General features: G+C 41.4%; 1 protein-coding gene across 1 annotated transcript in view; it reads right to left on the reverse strand.

Moving 5' to 3' along the window:
• The window catches only part of sorcs2 (sortilin-related VPS10 domain containing receptor 2), a gene marked incomplete at its 5' end in the record, with an annotated part of 266,050 nt that overhangs the window by 40,511 nt on the left and 205,417 nt on the right, over positions 1 to 20,122 (reverse strand). Inside the window, 3 exons of the mRNA XM_079185210.1 lie at positions 10,148 to 10,237; positions 11,279 to 11,397; positions 16,243 to 16,307. Of these exons, the coding sequence (XP_079041336.1) occupies positions 10,148 to 10,237; positions 11,279 to 11,397; positions 16,243 to 16,307 (274 nt within the window). The remainder of the gene's footprint in view (positions 1 to 10,147; positions 10,238 to 11,278; positions 11,398 to 16,242; positions 16,308 to 20,122) is intronic.

Genomic DNA, 20,122 nt, shown 5'->3' on the forward strand with positions numbered 1-20,122 from the left:
GTTCTAAATTTGTTAATAGAATAAGAATAAATTCAGGTATATAAATACTGATGAATTCCGGATTTGTGCGTAAAACGTTAATAAGCACAGTTCAAGCACAGGATTATGTATACCCAATATTGGGTAAGGAGCAACCATGGGTTTATATACTGTTCACTAGGTCAAGATGCACTCAATACGAACTCACAAGTTTGATGCATTTAAGTGCAACACACCAGCTGCATCAAGTTGCCTTGCCTCACGACACTGAAATTGTCATCTAAACATAAAAAAGTAAACAGTAAATAGTAAATAATAGTAAATAATAGTAAACAGGAAGTTGGGAGAAAATGTGATAGAGTTGCTGAGTGGAGAGTTTGGATGTGTTAATATGTGAAATAGAGCAGTAGCGTATCTCAACAGCTTGACACGTGTCAACCCGTTATGGGCGCATCATGCCACCGTCAGTGTGTGGACAGACCTAGTATGCACTAATTGAATTGAAGATTTCAGCTTTCTGACACTATTCTACACTGCAGTATCTCTCTTTTTCAAGAACTACCACTTGAACAAGATATTGTAGTTGGCCCACTAGAACTGCATTTACACTGTAGCTGTATCGTATTACTTGGGTAAATTGAAAGTGATAAAAAAATATAAAGGTGGTTACATCCTGGCTGAGAGACACCAAGAGACAGAATGGAAAGTGTGTGTGTGTGTGTGTGTGTGTGTGTGTGTGTGTGGTTAATCCATAACTGTGGTCAGGTCTCACAGGACAGAGGCAAACTGTTTTCATTGATGATCTCTGCATTTTTCATCCTCCAGCCTTTCAATTATTCACACCGAAAAGACATGGTGCTTGAAACAGTCCCTCTCTCACCCGTCTCCCACTATGTCTGTCTTTTCCTGCTCTATTGCTCTATTTCTCGCCTCTGTCCCCCCCCCCCCCCCCCGCGTAGCTCGACCTGAAAGCTTTGCAACGTGGGTCTATCTGCTCACCCAAGAAAGAGGACACATGTAGAGAGAAGGAGACAAGAGACAGAGAGCAAACACACATGCACACATACACACACAAACACATTCATACACAAACTGATTTACCCTCTGCCTTCCTGCCACATGTAATCAAATGTAACCCTATTGTCTCTATTAGGGGAGAAAGCATGCGCAATTTAATACTTTTCACCTTTAGGGGCATCACTGAGTACTGTAGTTGAAATAGTCAAACCATTGAGGCATAGAATCTCTCCAAATGGTGGGCTAGAGTTAGAGTAAATCTAAACATTTCCTGGAGAGAGTGTGTATATTGTTGGAAAACACACTCCACGCAGTCCTCTCTGGCAGTGTCAATGGCAGTGATTCGGGCTGAAAAATACATGCAACTTTTTCCCCGGGCTCTACATTCAATAACACTCAGGTTGGTGTCCAACTCAAACAGCCCTGTGACAGCAAAGGTTCCTTGTCTTGTATTAGAGTAGGGCTAATGTATAGTCTTTGCCTATGTCAGTGAGACAGGATGCGACTGGATCAATGGTTAGTGGTGAATATTTAATGGGAGCTATTGTGTATGAGGCCGGTACCAGTTTTCATTTGGGTACAGGTACTGTCAAGCATCACAGACACCAACAAAGAAGTGGAACATAGTGGGCTTTACCTCAGGTGTAAGTGAAGGTTAAGGCATTTGACACTCAATTCTATGTAGTGGCTTATTGAAAAACTGTAAAGGTAAGTAAAGTTAAAGTTGTTAAAAGAGACGTCTAACGTCTCAAATAGTCACTTTTTTAAAATAATCTTTTGCAGCATTTTCACCTTTTTTGGACAGTTGACTCAGATGGAAAACTGCAATTGAAGCAGTGCGCTGTAACCATTCAGCTACCAAGATGCTCCGCTCCATATGTAAGACTCATTTGAAATGCTGCTTGAGAGCTACATATGTGTCCATACATTCAACCAAACTGACTCCGAACCTCCGAAACAATCAAATCTGCTGAACAGAGGTTGGCCATACTGTCTTCACCAAAAATGAAATTATTACAATTTGTTGTCAAGTACTGCAAAGGCTCTTTGAGAAGTATACAAGAAGGAAACATTAATACTTCTACTTAATGATGCATTTATTTAATTTTCCCTTCCCACCATATCTCATATTTCTATCGTGAAACTGGAGACCTACTCTGAAAATATGGCGTGGGTCCCTTCGGTTATCCAAGTAAATTTTGGCTGATAGTGCCCAACAGAAATCTACTGACTGCTCTTCTACTCTATGGAATTCAATTCAGTGACACCACATCTTTGCCTAAGAGGTGTTTTCTGGAAATATTCAACATCTTTAATGATTTAACCAAATGTATAAATTCATACATGTTCAATGTTTGTATTAAAATTGCACTGTTATTAATGCTTCAAAGCCAATGAACTGGATTATTGTGAAACACTGAAACTGATGTTCCTCAGGATAATGAAAAGAAAACAATTTCAATTAAAGCTGCAAGCAGCGATGTACGGGCCCTCGCATCCTCCCGCACGTCGGGGGTACTGGCGGGAAGCCGGCAGAAGCGGCCATAAACATCTGCGACCATCAGACAGCGAGCCCACAAGGTAGACGTATTTGTAATGCTTGGACTGTGTGACACTGGAAATTATGTAGTGCAAATATTTCACCAGTTCCTGTATCCACTATGTGACGCTAGAGAACACGCGCAAACATGCATTATGTTGCTCTATATCAAGTATAGACCACATCGTGTAAATCCAATTCAGTGTGTCACATAACGCTGTCTTCCTGTTGCCAGTAGGTGGCACTATGACTTTAAGTGGAAATTGGCTCATAGACATCCTCAGGCCATGACTATTATCAAGTATGGCAAGTTTGGGACAGATTTGAGAAAAGTCCAGTGGAGTTACATCAGCTTGTTGTTTAACGGTGAATCACTTAAAATGGCCACCATGCCACGGCTTCGCCATTCCATCAAACGTAAAGCTTTGAGTAACTTGTAATTGCAAAGGTCTTTAGATTGTACTGACCAAATTTGAAGTGGATCTGACAAAGTCCCTAGGAGGAGTTCGTTAAAGTATGGCGACTAGAAATCATGGGGAAATTCACACAAAAATCAAAATGGCCGACTTCTTGTTAAATTTAGAGCATGGTCCCAAGACACTTTTTTTTAAGTCTTCATGTGACACACGTGCCTACGAAATTTGATACATGTAGGTCAAATGTAGCGCTGGGGCTGGGTTTTTGAATATTTGTAGGGGGCGCTATCGAGGCAATTTGAAAGGATCCAGCCAAAAAGCCATATGAAATATTTATTTCCATCACCTATGACACCTGTGCAAAGTTCCAAGGCTTGTTGAGCATCCTAAGTCACAGAAAAATAAGCTTCATTTTTCATGGCGAATGACGCGTTGCCACGGCAACGGCGTTTAACGACAACTCACAATATTCACAATGAAGCATCATCATTGTCTTACGGCTTACCTTACCACATTTTAGACTGATCTGGGAAACTTCCTAATCGGAATACGTCAAAGTATAAAACTTGTCATTTCCTTTTGCCAGTAGGTGGCGCTATGACTTTGTGAAAATGTTGGCATGGAGATGTGCTCAGGCCTGGACCAGCATCATGCATAACACATTTGGGGCAGATTGAATAAAGTACCTTGTAGTTACAACAACTTCCTCTTTCATGGCGAACGGGACGAAATGTGCCTGACATGGGCGCCACATAAAACGAAGGTCGTTCAAAGCCAGTACACCATTTCAGTAACTTTTCATCATTAATGTCTTTAGATCATCTTGACCAAATTTGAAGTTGATTGTATAAATTCTGTGGGAGGAGTTCGTTAAAGTACAATGCCTGAAAACAATGAAAAATGCCTCAAAATGCAAAGAAATGGGAGTATTACTGCATCGCCCACTAGAGGTTGTATGGAATAAAAATGTGAGGGTATGTTACAGGACACAATGTGAACATATGCTAAAGATTTCGTGATGATAAGCCACATGGTTTTGAAGTTATAAATATTGCTGTAGAAGGCCAATTCCTCATGAAATTCATTGGTCCATATATTCTTAATGCAATAAGATATCAACAAACTTTTCATAACTGTTGATGATAGATATCCAATAATGATTCACAGCAAGTTTGGTACCAATCAGACCCAGGGTCTAGGAGAAGTGATTTTTTTTTTTTTTTTACAAAATTCAAAATGGCGGAAGATTTTGGTAGGCGGAGCTTAGGGTCCCAAGAGGATTTTTTGTAGAACTCATTCAGTTGCTCATGTCTGTAAAATCTTAAGTAATTTGGACATACAGGCTGTCGGGGCTTGCCTTTCCAACTTCTAGGGGGCGCTAGCGAGTCATTTTGTCATGCTCGAGCATTGGACCCATAAAATATAAAAATTTCCCGCAGTCCTGATATGCTCACCAAATATGGGGAGGTTGGGGACATGTCAGATACCCTTAAACGGTTTTTCATCATAGGGAAGAATAATAATTCCTACAGATACAATAGGGACCTCGCGGACCCGACGTTGTCGGTGCTCGGGCCCTAATTAAAGCTGCAAGCAGCGATGTACGGGTCCTCGCATCCTCCCACACGTTGGGGGTACTGGTGGGATGCCGGCAGAAGCAGCCATAAATATCTGCGACCATCAGACAGCGAGCCCACAAGTTAGATGTATTTTAATGCTATTTTTATACTATCAAGTATAGACCACATCGTGTAAATCCAATTCAGTGTGTCACATAACGCTGTCTTCCTGTTGCCAGTAGGTGGCACTATGACTTTAAGTGGAAATTGGCTCATAGACATCCTCAGGCCATGACTATTATCAAGTATGGCAAGTTTGGGACAGATTTGAGCAAGTCCAGTGGAGTTACATCAGCTTGTTTAACAGCGAATCACTTAAAATGGCCGCCATGCCACGCCTACGCCACTCCAGCAAACGTAAAAATTTTACTAACTTTTAATTGCAACAGTCTTTAGATTATACTGACCAAATTTGAAGTGGATCTGACAAAGTCCCTAGGAGGAGTTTGTTAAAGTATAGCGACTAGAAAGCATGGGAAAATTCACACAAAAATCAAAATGGCCGACTTTCCGTTTATTTTAGAGCATGGTCGCAGGACATTTTTTTTTAAGTCTTCATGTGATACACGTGCCTACCAAATTGCATACATGCAGGTTAAACGTAGCGCTGGGGCTGCGTTTTTGAATATTTGTAGGGGGCGCTATCGAGGCAATTTGAAAGGGTCAAGCCAAAAAGCCATATGAAATATTTATTTCTATCACCTATGACACCTGTGCAAAGTTCCAAGGCTTGTTGAGCATCCTAAGCCACAGAAAAATAAGCTTTATTTTTCATGGCGAATGACGCGTTGCCACGGCAACAGCGTTTAACGACAACTCACAATATTCATGATGAAGCATCATCATTGTCTTACAAATTACCTTACCATATTTGAGAGTGATCTGGGAAACTTCCTAGTCGAAGTACATCAAAGTATAAAACTTGTCATTTCCTTGTGCCAGTAGGTGGCGCTATGACTTTGTGAAAATGTTGGCATGGAAATGTGTTCAGGCCTGGACCAGCATCATGCAAAACAAGTTGATTGAATAAAGTACCTTGTAGTTACAACAACTTCCTCTTTCATGGCGAACGGCACGAAATGTGCCTGACATGGGCGCCACATAAAACGAAGGTCGTTCAATGTCAGTACACCATTTCAGTAACTTTTCATCATGAATGTCTTTAGATCATCTTGACCAAATTTGAAGTTGATTGTATAAATTCTGTGGGAGGAGTTCGTTAAAGTACAATGCCTGAAAACAATGAAAAATGCCTAAAAATGCAGAGAAATGAGAGTATTACTGCATCGGCCCCTAGTGGTTGTATGGAATAAAAATTTGAGGGTATGTTACAGGACACAATGTGAACATATGCTACAGATTTCGTGATCATAAGCCACATGGTTTTGAAGTTATATATATTGCTGTAGAAGGCCAACTCCTCATGAAATTCATTGGTCCATATATTCTTAATGCAATAAGATATCAAGACACTTTTCATAACTTTTGATGATATATATCCAATAATGATTCACAGCAAATTTGGTACCAATCAGACCCAGGGTCTAGGAGAAGTGATTTTTTTTACAAAATTCAAAATGGTGGAAAATTTTGGGAGGCGGAGCTTAGGGTCCCAAGAGGATTTTTTGTAGAACTCATTCAGTTGCTCATGTCTGTAGAATCTTAAGTAATTTGGACATACGGGCTGTCGGGGCTTGCCTTTCCATTATCTAGGTGGCGCTAGCGAGTAATTTTGTATGCTCGAGCATTGGACCCATAAAATATCAAAATTTCCCGCAGTCCTGATATGCTCGCCAAATATGGGGAGGTTGGGGACATGTCAGATACCCTTAAACGGTTTTTCATCATAGGGTATAATAATAATTCCTACAGATACAATAGGGACCTCGCGGACCCGACGTTGTCGGTGCTCGGGCCCTAAAAATTGGCATGAACAAACACATCATGGTTGATCTGTAACACCTACATGCTGGCATAGTTTCTTAGTCTATTTTGTCAGCGTCAAAACGGTATAACAGAAAATACCTGTTCTGCCCCCACATTTCTATGTGTTGCTTCAGAGACACCAAGTGGTGTAGAATGTAATTTCATTATCGTTCTCATATTAATGGAGAGAGACGTCAACAGGCTGTTTAGAAGTCAGAACCCCCACAAAGCCCAGACTCTGGGCTTGTCTGCGATATTAACTTGTCTGCGATATTTTGCCATGCTTATCGTCTAGCGTCTTGTCATAATTATGGTCTTGAATTCCTCATATGCATTCATGATCATCTCCTGCTCATCAGCGGAGAAAAAAGAGGCTCTTTCTTTGAGTTTATTTGCCGTTGTACTGTTAGACAATCATGGTTTCGTTGATCGACGCTTGCCCCTTCTGAAGTAGGACGGACACGCGCAAGGATCCTGGTTACTGAAGTCTGGTTCGAATTAACGAGATTGTTTGAGCACGGATCAGCCTTTGCGGAACCGAGATAGCCTGACATCAATCATCAGGTTAATTTAAGCTGGATAATAGGACATTTGATCGACTTAATTGAACCACGTACGAGGAACGGGGCCCTGGACTCCTCAGGAACCTACGCCAGGATCCTGTTTGTGGACTTCAGCTCTGCCTTTAACACCATTACCCAGTCTCTGCTGCATGACAAGCTCTCCCAGCTGCTCATGCCCGACTCCACCTGCAAGTGGATCACAGACTTCCTGTCTGACAGGAAGCAGCACTTGAAGCTGGGAAAACACGTCTCAGTCTCCCGGACCATGAGCACCGGTTCCCCCCCAAGGCTGCGTTCTTTCCCCTCTGCTCTTCTCCCTGTACACCAACAGCTGCACCTTCAGTCACCAGTCCATCAAGCTCCTGAAGTTTGCAGATGACACCACCCTCAATGGACTCATTTCTGGTGGAGATGAGTCCGCCTACAGGTGGGAGACTGACCACCTGGTGACCTGGTGCGGTCTGAAGAACTTAGAGCTCAACGCTCTAAATACAGTGGATATGGTTGTGGATTTCTGCAAGAACGCAGCCCCACCTGCCCCATCACCCTGTGTGACTGCCCCGTCGACTCTGTGGAGTCCTTCCGCTTACTGGGCTCCACCATAACCCTGTAACAATTCACCTAATTATATGAACCTAAAAAGGGAAAAGTACATATGCTAAATTAAGGGCACGGGCGGATGTGAATTGGTAGGTTTACAGAGTCTATTTCTCCCTGAATAACGTGGTGGAAGGTACAAAACCACGTTGAAATGATCCATCTATCTATGAGGATAGACCACAAACATTTACAACAACAATCACCCAAACCCCGAGTCCCATTAGTTCAAAAAGTTCCTTAAAGTAACGAAAAACAGTCCGATGACAAAAACAATCCCCGAGGCAAAGTCAATAACCGGCGGAAGCGTGGCGAGACGCCGCGGTCCCTTTATCCACCAAACCCACGCTACCTCACCACATCTCGCCCCGATGGTGGCCCTCTGTGCCGTTCCCAGTGAAGACTCCAGCCTAACAATCCCTGACATGCTTGCTTCGGATCCGTGGCTGAGCAATCGCCGGCAAACACTGCTCTCCCGAGTCCACTGAACTAGTGATGTGTCGGTCGCGAACGAAACGGCTCTGAGAGCCGGCTCTTTGACGTGAACGACGGGAGCCGTTTTTTTTTTTTTTTTCTCTCTCTCTTGGTCAATATGTGTGGCGTCGTCTCTGTGCCTGCGCTGAGCAGAGGGGGGAGGGGCAGGAGTTACACACACAGCACACAGCAAGCACACAAACTTCTTTCTCAATGTAAATCTTCACTGAAGAACAAAACTCTGGATGCTGATTTTTTTCTTTTTGTTTTACACATTTTAATTTATATTTTGTTGTGTGATTCTGTACGCTTCTGTATGTTGTTTCACTTTAAATTTGTTAAGTATTAAAAAGCTAAAAGTTTAAAATAGTTAAAAGTTAGTTAAGTTCATTTGTAAATAGTTTGTTTTTGCACTTTCACATTTTTTTTTTTTATCACTCTGTAGAGTGTATAAATAAAAGTGTATTTATATAATAAACATTTGATATAGTGGATGTTTTTTCACATTAGTAATTCATATTGCGCATAATTTGACATTATTGTTGGTAATAAATTAATTTAAGCACCAAAAAATCTGAAGAGCCATTTGGGAGCCGAAAGAGCCGGCTCTTTTTAGTGAGCCGAGCCAAAAGAGCCGGTTCTCTAAAAAGAGCCGGAATTCCCATCACTACACTGAACGTCGCTTGCTTCCTCCGGTCTGTGCGCACAATCTTCTCTCGCGTCACTTCCCCCCCGACCCAATTTATGCAAACCAGGTCAACTAAAAACAATAACAATAATAATAATAGATCCTATTAATATCCTGTGTTATAATTACAGGCAACTAATAACATTACAGTACTTTATATAGGTGAAGGAACTTAACCCACAGGTTCCCCATTCACATTTGCTATACACACAGGCAGACTTTTGTGATTATTACAACCCAGGACCTCAAGTGGGAGCTTAAAATCAGCTCCATCACCAAGAGAGCTCAGCAGAGGATGTACTTCCTGAGGCAGCTGAAGAAGTTCAACCTGCCAAAGACAATGATGGTGCAGTTCTACACAGCCATCGTTGAGTCAATCCTCAACGATGCATCATTCGCTCTGCCGAGAGGGTGATTGGCTACAATCTGCCATCCCTCCATGACTTGTTTGCTTCCAGGACCCTGAAGCGAGCTAGAAGGATTGTAGCAGACCCCTCTCACCCTGGACATAAACTGTCTGAGCACCTTCCATCTGGCAGGAGTCTGAGGTCCATCAGGACCAAGACCTCACGCCATAAGAACAGTTTCTTCCCGTCTTCAGTTGGACTCCTTAACAAAGCCCTATTTTTAAATCATGTCTTGTATTTTGCACTGTGTTGATAGTTTAATGTTATGCACCATCCACCTCGTCAAATTCCTTGTATGAGCAACATACTTTGGCAATTAAACGGTTCTGATTCTGATCCCTCCTCTCTTGCCATAGTTAGTTCCTTCTTTGTTTCTGACTCTACTGAGAGGACATTCTGCAGTAACGTTTCACTTCAACTGTTTGGTAGCCTTTAAAGATCTAAGTCTGTAGATATTTCTGTATGTAGCATGTAAAGATGTACTACGAACTATTCTTCGTGTATTTTCTGTTTTAATATGCCATTTGTGTTGTAATAATAGATGCCAATCGTGATTAGCATTTCTCCAGTGACATCAATGTTAAAATGACTTAGAAGTTAACTAGTCAAGCATGTTTCATGATAATGGCTACATGTTTTTTCTTGCATGATGGCTATATGCCAAATCATTTTTTTATATTCATGTATGTGTATATGGACAGTTTGTAAGGCCATATTTCATATTGTTTCCACAGTTTTACAAAAATAAAGAAAGATTCTCAGTAAAGCCCTAAAGTCTACATTGGATTCCTGGGTCTGTATTTCATGGATCTACTGTTAAGTATCTGCTAAGCTTTCCTGTACAAAACAAGAGCAGAATACCCCATGTTTAGTTTGAAGTGACATCAGCAGTGAAAGAAGTATAATTTGTGTGTGCTTTACCTTTGGCAAGGCGTACTTGGGAAATCTCATCTGGACGAACTCATTGCGCCGATAGGACACGTAGTGCTTGGTAGGATTCCCTGTGGTGACCTGAAAAAAAACAAAAATGCAACAATTTGCACACGATCCAAAACTTAAAATCCACACTTTTGACTGAGACTGTATTATCTCCATTTGTATCTATTATTATACATTTAGCTTTTATTATTATTATAACTTTTACACACAATCACACATTCATTAAAAAGAGGTAAAAAGGACAGTGGAAAAGAAGAGAGGAGGTAAAAACAGATTTATATATTGAAAGTAAAATGAAAGCTGCAAGCAGCATTGATCGGGCCCTGGCACCTTCGAGCACGCCGAGGGTACTGGCAGGACTCTGGTTGACGAGGCCGTGCATTTCTGTGACCATCAGACACTGCATTCAGGAGATAGATGTATTTACTGCGTTGACCAGCAGCTATTGACCTGGCAAGATCATTTTGCCAGGTCTTAAGCCCTGAATGTTTTTGAGTGTATCTCAGAATATAATCATAAATGTAAGCCTGTAAAGATCAATAAAAAACTGAATATGTGATTATGCGCGATAGTATTTGAACATAACAGGCTTTAAACATAAAAGCAGGTCTCAAAAGTGACTGATGAGTGACTCAAAGCGGGAAGAATCGAAGAGAAATGGCAGAATGTATAGTGAGCCCATGTATATAATCTATAATATAAATTAGACTAGGTTGCATTAAATTACATCAATCAACCGGTGGCTGAAAGAGCTGCCAGGGCGTCCCGCATGGGGTGGGAGGTGTTGTTCATCAGGGATGATGGGCTTATTTAGGCTTAGTACAACAGGTGTGGTCCGCATATGCTGTTTCTATACCGTGCATGCTCAATGCAATTTACATTTATACAATGTAAAGCATTTTCTTCTATTAAGAGTAAATGAAGATGGCACACAGCACAAATTGTGTTACCCTGACCTTGAATCTACATTCAAGAAAAAAACCTGAACAGAAAAAAGTGATACTGAAATTTTGGAAATCTGAAAACAGAATGAGAAACCATTTTTATTTCACTAAAATATTTCTATAATACATCACTCTACCCGTCACCTCCCCTGTTGTAATGATGTTTTACCTTTACAAATATGTAGTTGTCCTGCACCAACAGCGAGTTGTGGTCGATTTTGCCAAGAAACTGAGCAGTCACCATTTTGTCCGAACAGTTCTGGATGAGACAGGTAACATACAGGTAACCTGCAGTGGCACACAGAAACATACACAATTCCTGTTGATTAAATGTACAAAATATTAATAAATAAAAATTATTGGCCACATATATTTGTGCAGGTTCACATACAGTGTGGCGATACATTTGACATGAAATACATTAAGATGAACATTAATTGTTGTCAAATATAGTTATATTAAAATATACTGAACATTACTGATTTTTAAACAGAAACTGAAGACTCTGACCATGTAAGCTATGTTATGTGGAAACAGTGATAGATAAAGGAATCAAGAATGAGATCTTTTGGTTGCTTTTTATACTCTATAATAATGTCAGCACAGCAATCAAACTCCTCCTATGAATTGCCACCTTAACGTGGTGGAGGGGTTTGTGTGCTCCAGTGACCCTGAGAGCCGTACTGTTGGGGGCAATAGCTCTTGGTAGGGAGTCCCAAGGCAAAGTGGTCTCAGGAGAGGGGCCGGACTAAGAGCAATTCACTGAACCTTGATGAATCGGCTTGAAAAGAATTGTTGTACCTCGCCCGTTAAAAGGAAACCGTGGCCCCTTTCTGGAGCCAAACCTGGGAGGGGAGCTTGCCGGTGAGCATCTGGTGGCAGGGCATTGGCACATGGGGCTCGGCTAGGCATAGCCCGGAAAAACTGCATGGAGCCGCCGTGTGGGCCCACTCACAAGCCCTGATCACCACCTGCTGGGGAGTTGTATCAGATGGCTGGGGATGCTGCCGGACAGACCTGGTAAACCCAAGCGTGTGGTGATGGTGAACTGGAAACGTCTGACTGAGGACCCTGTCCGTGAGATCTTCAACTCCCACCTCGGGAAGAATTTCTTGTGCATCCTGGGGGAGCCTGGGGACATGGCTGGCCGAGGGGTCTCTGGAAACAACAGACAGGTACTGGTTGGCCAGAAGGGCTGCAGCTGTGGTGGTTGCAGAGGCAAAAACTCAGGTTTGGGAGGAGTTTGGGGAGACCATAGAGAAGGACTTTCAGTGGGCCTCAAGGAAGTTCAGGCAAACCGTGAGACGACTTAGAAAGGAAATGCGAACTGCGGACTGGGCATATTGTCGAGCGGTGGAAAAAAAACTTTGAGGAACTCCTGAACCCAACCAACACGTCCTCCATGGAGGAGGTAGTGTTTGAAGACTCGGGGGTAGACTCATCCATATGCCTGGCAGAGATTGTTGAGGTAGTCAAAAAGGCACCAGGAATGGATGAGATTCGCCCTGAGATGCTGAAGGCTCTGGACATTATTGGGCTATCTTGGCTGACACATCTCTTCAGTGTCGCCTGGAGGGCGGGAATAGTGCTGGTTATTATGTGTCACAATATATTTACTTGTAGAAGTTTTAAACCAAAAGTAAAGTCACTGAATGCATTGTGCACTGTGAAAGAAACCAGACATCTCACTCATAAGGTAATGAGTGCAGTCGGAGCAAGGTAGAGACAGGAACGAACGCAGGCTTCGAGCTGGGGGAGAAACGGCTGCATCAGTGTCTGACCACAGACCAACAGGGCACAGAGCAGGAAGAGCAAATCAGGTTTCAGCCAATCCCTGAGCTGATCGATGTGGTGAAGAATGTGAAATATGAGACATTTCAGAGACTCTTCTGGACCTTTTCCTTGATGAGAAATGTTGAACACAACACCATCCAATAGTTTTTTTTTTTACATTTTGTATTATTTCAGTCTGATGGACAGACTCACAGACTAGCTTTGTCTAGAGCCACACTGCATACCAGGTGTGTGTGTGGAGGGGGGGGGGGCTGGACTATGTTGATGTACTGATGGAATTATTGCTGTGGAACAATCTACAACAGGTAAACATCAAAAGATGAACATGAAGACATCTTAACATCAACAATTTGACATCAGAGAAACACTGTCAGGTCTTGGGGCTTAGTGGAGAGCAGGGTCATCTTTCAATCAAAGGATCGGCGGTTTGATGGTGGTCGCATGTCGATGTGTCCTTGGGCAAGACATTTAACCCCAAAATTGCTCCCGTAGGTGTTCCTACGGTGTGTGTGTGTGTGTGTGTGTATGTTAGTTAGTACTGATGGTGGGCATGTTAGCCCCTACCATCAGCGTATGAATGGGTGAATGATGACAAGTAGTGTGAAAGCGCTTTGAGTTGTCGAAAAGACTAGAAAAGCGCTATACAAGTACAGTCCATTTACCATTTACTGTCCATCACTGTGAAACAGTGGCGGGCCGTGCATTTTATACCTGGGCCTTCACTGCTGTCCTGCAGCTGAAACACCTCATTATGATGCCACGGCTACGGTTATTATTTGTTTCGTGTAAAAATGAAGCTCAACACCTATAAACACACTAACTGCAGAGTGCAAAAACATGAATATGCTGAGAGTGTCTCCTCTCTGCTCTGACTGCAGCTGGGACTGCTGCACGAGGTACCGTGAGACTGACCGCCTGTGAGTGCTTTGGGGCGGCTCACGGCAGCACCGACGGTACGTGCTTTCACGTCAGAGTCAAAACACCAGAAAAGTCTCCAGTAACACCAGAAAAAGTCGCTAGATTTGTCGCTGGGAGATTTTGACTAACACTGGCACCAACTAAATGTGTCCCCAGCACAACATTGGACGTAACAATAGTTCCTATTAGATATAAAACAAAACGAAAATCAATTTTCATAAAAACAAGTTGTACAAATAATAGTATATAAACAAGAACTGTTATGCACGATGCCCAGGCACTCGGGTTCAGGGGGGGTAGCATATACCGTCGAAAAAATGTACTTATCGAGAGCAAATATAATGCATGTATACATGTTATATACCAGATCAAACAACAAAATCTGGGCAACACTATCATGCAAGTCATTTTTTACAAACTCCAAAAACAATTATACACAACTAATATAATCACCTAGAAGGTGTACCACAATATCACGTATTTTTCGTCACGAGTCGGCGAGCTATGCACTCCGCTTCGATATTCCAACACAAAGCTACAAGCTAACATAGACCAAGAATACATCGCAGCACATGAGAATTCGACACAGAATCCAGAGATATCTTCATAATTTGAATGTGAGCAAACAAACGGCAGAACAACAAACCGCTTCACTGAAAAAAAATCTTAGCAGCACCTCACCTTTACACTGAATCATGAAAAGAATGGCATAATTCCCCGTTTGCCGGCTAAACACTGTTGCTACGTATATACTGTGTGTTTCTCATCTGTTTCCTGAAGAAGGGGGGCTCAACCAAGCTTGGGGGACCTGGGGGGAAGGGGTTAGACTTTTGGCGAATGGAATTTTACGCTCTGGGATGCGCGGCGCTTTTTTGATTTTTACCAGGCTACTCCCTACAAAATTCTGACTTGTTGTGCTATGATTTGGGAGAGTTTTTAGGCTTCCAGCTGCATTATTTCAAAGAAATAATATCAATAAAGTGATTTTTTTTGGCGAACCTGAAACTTTTCAATTTGAGCTGTCTTCATTTACTCTTAACCAGTAACATATACACTGATTTTACACATCTGAACAAATCTCACAAGTGTTACCTTTAATATAAATTCTAAATAGACCTTGTAGAAATACACTGTTTAGTATGGGTATGCAAATTTAAAGCAGAGGCCTAAAAATAGGGCTAGGGCTCAAGAGGTTAATTAAAGCTACTGCAGATGCTAACCCCAGTGAAGATTCAGGGGAGATGCTGGAATATTTTGACAAAAATAGGGAGTTATTAAGCTAGCTGCAGCTGCAAACAACTTGGGTTTTGTTGGGCAATTCGCTGGCATCCCCCCCATCTAATCTCTTTGTCAACCATGTTATCGAAGGTCTCACCTCCTTGTCGATCTATCCTGTGATAGCTCTTTGAAACCGAATTTTGCAATGAACCATCCACTTGTCAGTCTTTATTATGTACTACGTTTGTATACATTCCTGATAAAATAAGATTGGGGGTGGGCCCAAGTTTCCAAAGTTTGGAATTTAACAGTTTCCTAATGACCCGAAAATATTTTTACACTTATCAACAAGTGGGTCCTGCGCAGTCTTTCCAGTAGATTCAACTCAATAGGTCAGGGACGGCTGCTCGGTGTGGCAGTATCTCCCTGTAAGACCGCTCCTGCGCTGGCTGGCCCTCGCGGGGCGCATTTCCTCCATGTTGGTGCACAGCGACCAGGTCTCGGTCGGCATGAAAAGGCTTCTTAACCGGACCTTGCCGTTTCCCGGTGTCGTGGACTTAGTGCTCGCTGCAGCCTCTCCCCCTGCAGAGAGGGACGGGGCCTGTTCCTCCTGGCGCAGACTGTCCTGTGCTTCAGGGGTCTGCAGCAATGTCGGCTACCCACCCCACCCCACTCATCTTGAAACAAGGACCCCATCTTGTTTACCATGCTTTGTGTGTTTGACTTTTTTGCCGTGTCATCACTATTCATATCTATAAAACCAATATATTTTTGATTAAATTGTTTATTTGAGCACATCATTTTTAGCCACTTAATTCTGCTCTCAAAGTGCACCAGATTGATGTATTTTAATTAAAAAAGTACAAAATATTCTACCATGAGTGCTTGCCCCCGAGGTCCACCTACAAAAGAAATGGCAAAGCAAAATGTGTTTGTTTTCGTAGGGGCTACTTTCTCTCTTGCGTTGCCTTGTTGACTTCTCATTGTTGTGTGGTATTTGTAACTTTGTGTGACAAACTTAAACTCTTTGAGAACTTTCCATACTTTTGCTTTGCCTTTGTGAGTAAATACACCAATCAAGGCAATTCTATTAAAATTAGTACATTTCAGTCTGACATCTAACTGTGCTTGTCTGACCAGGCCCCTGACAGTATCATGAATTATCATACAAAATGTACATGAGCAGATGCAACATCACTGTACCTCCACTTGTGTCTTGCATTTCCATGTGCACCAAATCAGGGTCCACATCTACATCAGATACTGACCTGGAAAACGGATGAGAATTACTCAATGTATTAATGACATTTCTGACCAAAATACATTTAATCAGAAATTAGACATTAAACTGGATGGTCCACCTTGAAGGTCAGTCCACCTTAAATAAGCCTGAACTTCAGAGCTAACCCCCTCCACTTTAATCAGTATACAGTGACAAGCAACACACACCACACTGCTATGTTTATAGCTATAACGTTACTGCAAACTTCATACTCACCTTCACATACACACAGTCTCTCTCTCTCTCTCATTTTTCTCAATTTCAATTTCCTTTATTGGTATGACAAAATCTTTGTTGCTAAAGCATAGGAAAAACAAAGAAAAAGCAACAAAAAAACAAGAAGGAAATAAAAAGAATAAATAGCCTTCATCTGATGATAATGACAGTTATAGGATAATTATGATCATTTAAGATAATAAAGAAATGTCTTTATATGTATATGTCTTTCGATATAGTGATGTGTGTATACATGTTGAATGCAGTGGCGGGCCTTCAAGGCCTTCTCTGCTGGCCTAAACAGAATCACAAAGTTATAGCTATTTTATAATTTAATTATTTTTCAATTATTTTTTCTTAAATACACTACATGTATTGTAATTTATAAAAATATTTTTCTCATTATCTTATTTTCTCATTGCACAGCTACTGTCTTCCTCAGTTGCTCTGCTTCCAGTGCAGCTTGTTTTAAGTAGAGCTTTTATCCAATCAGATTTCACCTCTATGTCTCTAGGTAAGAAGAGAGGCCCCAGGCCTGCAGACTCACAAGTGAATCCCTTTGCATTTTAAGTGAATGTGGACGATATTGTTGATTGCCATAGTGTTCAACCAATCAGATCTATAGTTTGACATGTTGGGCGTATTCTTTGACGTGCCAGAGCCTTCTAGCTGGCCTACAACTATGTCAGCATTACGTGCAGCTCAGTTTTCAGGTGCAGCTCTGCAGTGAGGTGCAGCTTGTGCTGTAATTGGTCAGTGGGTGACTATCGTGAAACAAAAATTAACAGTAGAGGCTTAGTCAGAGTAGTAAGAGTTCAAATTGAAAGATATGGAAGAAATTGACATTTTTTGCATTTAGCTTGGTGTAGATTTTTATTTTTTTTACCTAGCTTTGTTTTTTTAACACTCAATGGCTGAAGGAGGAGAAACTGATTTGTGAGTTGGGATTTAACCGTGGGATTAAACTCTTTGTCAACAAAGAAAGGAGGATGGAGTTTGTCTTTAAGTGAACAGCATTTGGTAAGTCACCTGCATTTGTTTTTTTACATCTAATATCTGAATGGTCCGTGCCTTTGAGTGTGTAGCAGAATGCGTGTTGCTGCTGTTGTTTTCCCGTTAAGCTAATTAGCGTAGCCTCCCAGAACACTTGCGGAGCCCCAGCTGTTTTTCGTTGTGTTTTTTTTTTTTTCGGTTCAGAGGTCACACAGACTGTTGTCTCCTACATGAGCGCAGAAAACATTATATGTCCTACAATTTAAGCTTCTGCATTTTCCAAATGCACTAGTATTATTCAAACGCAGTGGCGGGCCGTGCATTTTATACCTGGGCCTGCACTCGTAAAAATGAAGCTCAACACCTACAAATACACTATGAGTACAGATACATGAATACCCGCACGACGGGATGCGGCGGCATTAACGAACAATGTATACAGTCAAAATCAATTCAGCTAAAACACGCATTCCGCCACACACTCAAGAGCATGGGCCATTCAAATATTATTCATATCAGAGGGAACAATATTACCCATATCATGAAAACAACACGATAGACAAATTAACAGAGTAGTAACTCTCCTATCACTCCCTCCAGGAAATACACGACTCCATAGTTCTTGTTACTGACGGATTTATTCGTCTGTCAACACCGAGAGGGAAAGAGTCCACTTGAAAACACATGAATCTTCAAAGTAGATCACTTAAAAACTTAAACTTAACTTTAACATATAGAGTATATAGACCGCTGCCGGTTTGCGCTTCTTGTTGCTGTGCACTGGCTAAATGTGTCCCCAGCGCAACATAGGACGCAACATAGTTCTTATCACATATAAAACCAAATGAAAATCCATATTCATAAAAACAAGTTGTACAAATAATATATAATATAAACAAGCATATTAAATAATAACATAAATAATATTTATGGCAGTTAAAGCTACTGCAGTTAACTTACCAGAGCTGCTGTTCACTATTAAAGACAAAGTCAATCCTCCTTTCTTTGTTAACAAAGAGTTTAATCTCACAGTTGTTCAGTACATCTGTGCGTTTTAGTTCCAGTAAGGACTCCTTCTCGATTCATGGACGCCAGTGAAGACAGTCGAGCCTCCCCAGTTGTATTTGTTGAATACATTTTAATGCGTTTGAGGGCTGAAAATGTCCGCTCGACAGAGGCAGCAGATATTGGGATTGTCACATCCCAACATGTCATGCTAGCCCACTGACCAATCACGTATGGCTAGGCCAGCTAGCAGGCTCTGGCACGTCAAAGAATACGCCCAACATGTCAAACTAAAGATCTGATTGGTTGAACACTATGACAATCAACAATATCGTCCCCATTCACTTAAACTACAAAGGGATTCACTTGTGAGTCTGCAGACACAGAGGTGAAATCTGATTGGATAAAAGCTCTACTTAAAACAAGCTGCACTGGAAGCAGAGCAACTGAGGAAGACAGTAGCTGTGCAATGAGAAAATAAGATAATGGGAAAAATATTATATAAATTATAATACATGTAGTGTATTTAAGAAAACATTATTCAATTATAAAATAGCTATAACTTTGTGATTCTGTTTAGGCCAGCAGAGAAGGCCTTGCAGGCCTGTTGACATTTTCACAAAAGGCAGAATGCCAGGCAGAAGGATGAGGAGTGAGAAAAGTAGGTTGGTTTTGACCCTGTAGTTCTCTTTCAGGAGGATGTCACATGGACAGGATACTGGATCTCCTATCCTTGAATATCCGGTAGATCTGAAACTTTTACCGGCCGATAGCTGATTGCGGAGCTGTCTGATTTCAATAATCATTTCACTGGCTGTCAATGAAAGTAAGGCGTCTTTCAGTATTTACCAGTTGATTGTTCAGTCTCCTGGTCTTTTAATTGTAATAATTGTTGTGAACAACGATGGAAAGTGAAATGTGATAACAAAAAAAATCTTTAACCAACCAACCTTAAATAATAAACCTCTCCCACAAACTGCTCTAAGGGACCCCTGAGTCACAGGTTGAACTCTCAATTTACCTCGTGCCTTGATCGACTCACTGCATAAAAGACATTCAAACCGATTTATGAAGTATAAGACCCTCGTAACAGCTGAGCCTACTAGGTTTTATGACGCCACCTTTTTTGTTTTACGAGCGTCTACATTCCAGAGGAGCGGAAAATACACAGACACACATCCAATTGTGAATAAAAATTAAAATTAAGTATACTGAGTTTGCAAAGTAACATGTACCTTACCTGCTGAGCTCACATATGTTTTGTAATTAGCTTTGACATGTGGGTTTTGGACCTTCTGTAGACCTCTCTCCAATATTCTGATTCCTTGAGATACAAACTACATCTGTCTCGTAGGTATTTTCATATATGCATCTTTTAGGTCCCCTGATATCTTGAACAGAAATTTGAATGCACACTAATACTAACTTGTATTTCGGATATACATTTGAATCCATCTCAGTGTTACCAATTCACTTTCTTTGTAAACCATTCACAAATTGACTCTTTTAAGTTTTAATACGTTTTGTTTGCATTTGTTCTAATCTATTTTTTGTAATCATATCAAATCCATCTTAGGTTACTGACTC

This window comes from Pholis gunnellus, assembly GCF_910591455.1.
Source record: "Pholis gunnellus genome assembly, chromosome: 23".
Taxonomy (NCBI): domain Eukaryota; kingdom Metazoa; phylum Chordata; class Actinopteri; order Perciformes; family Pholidae; genus Pholis; species Pholis gunnellus.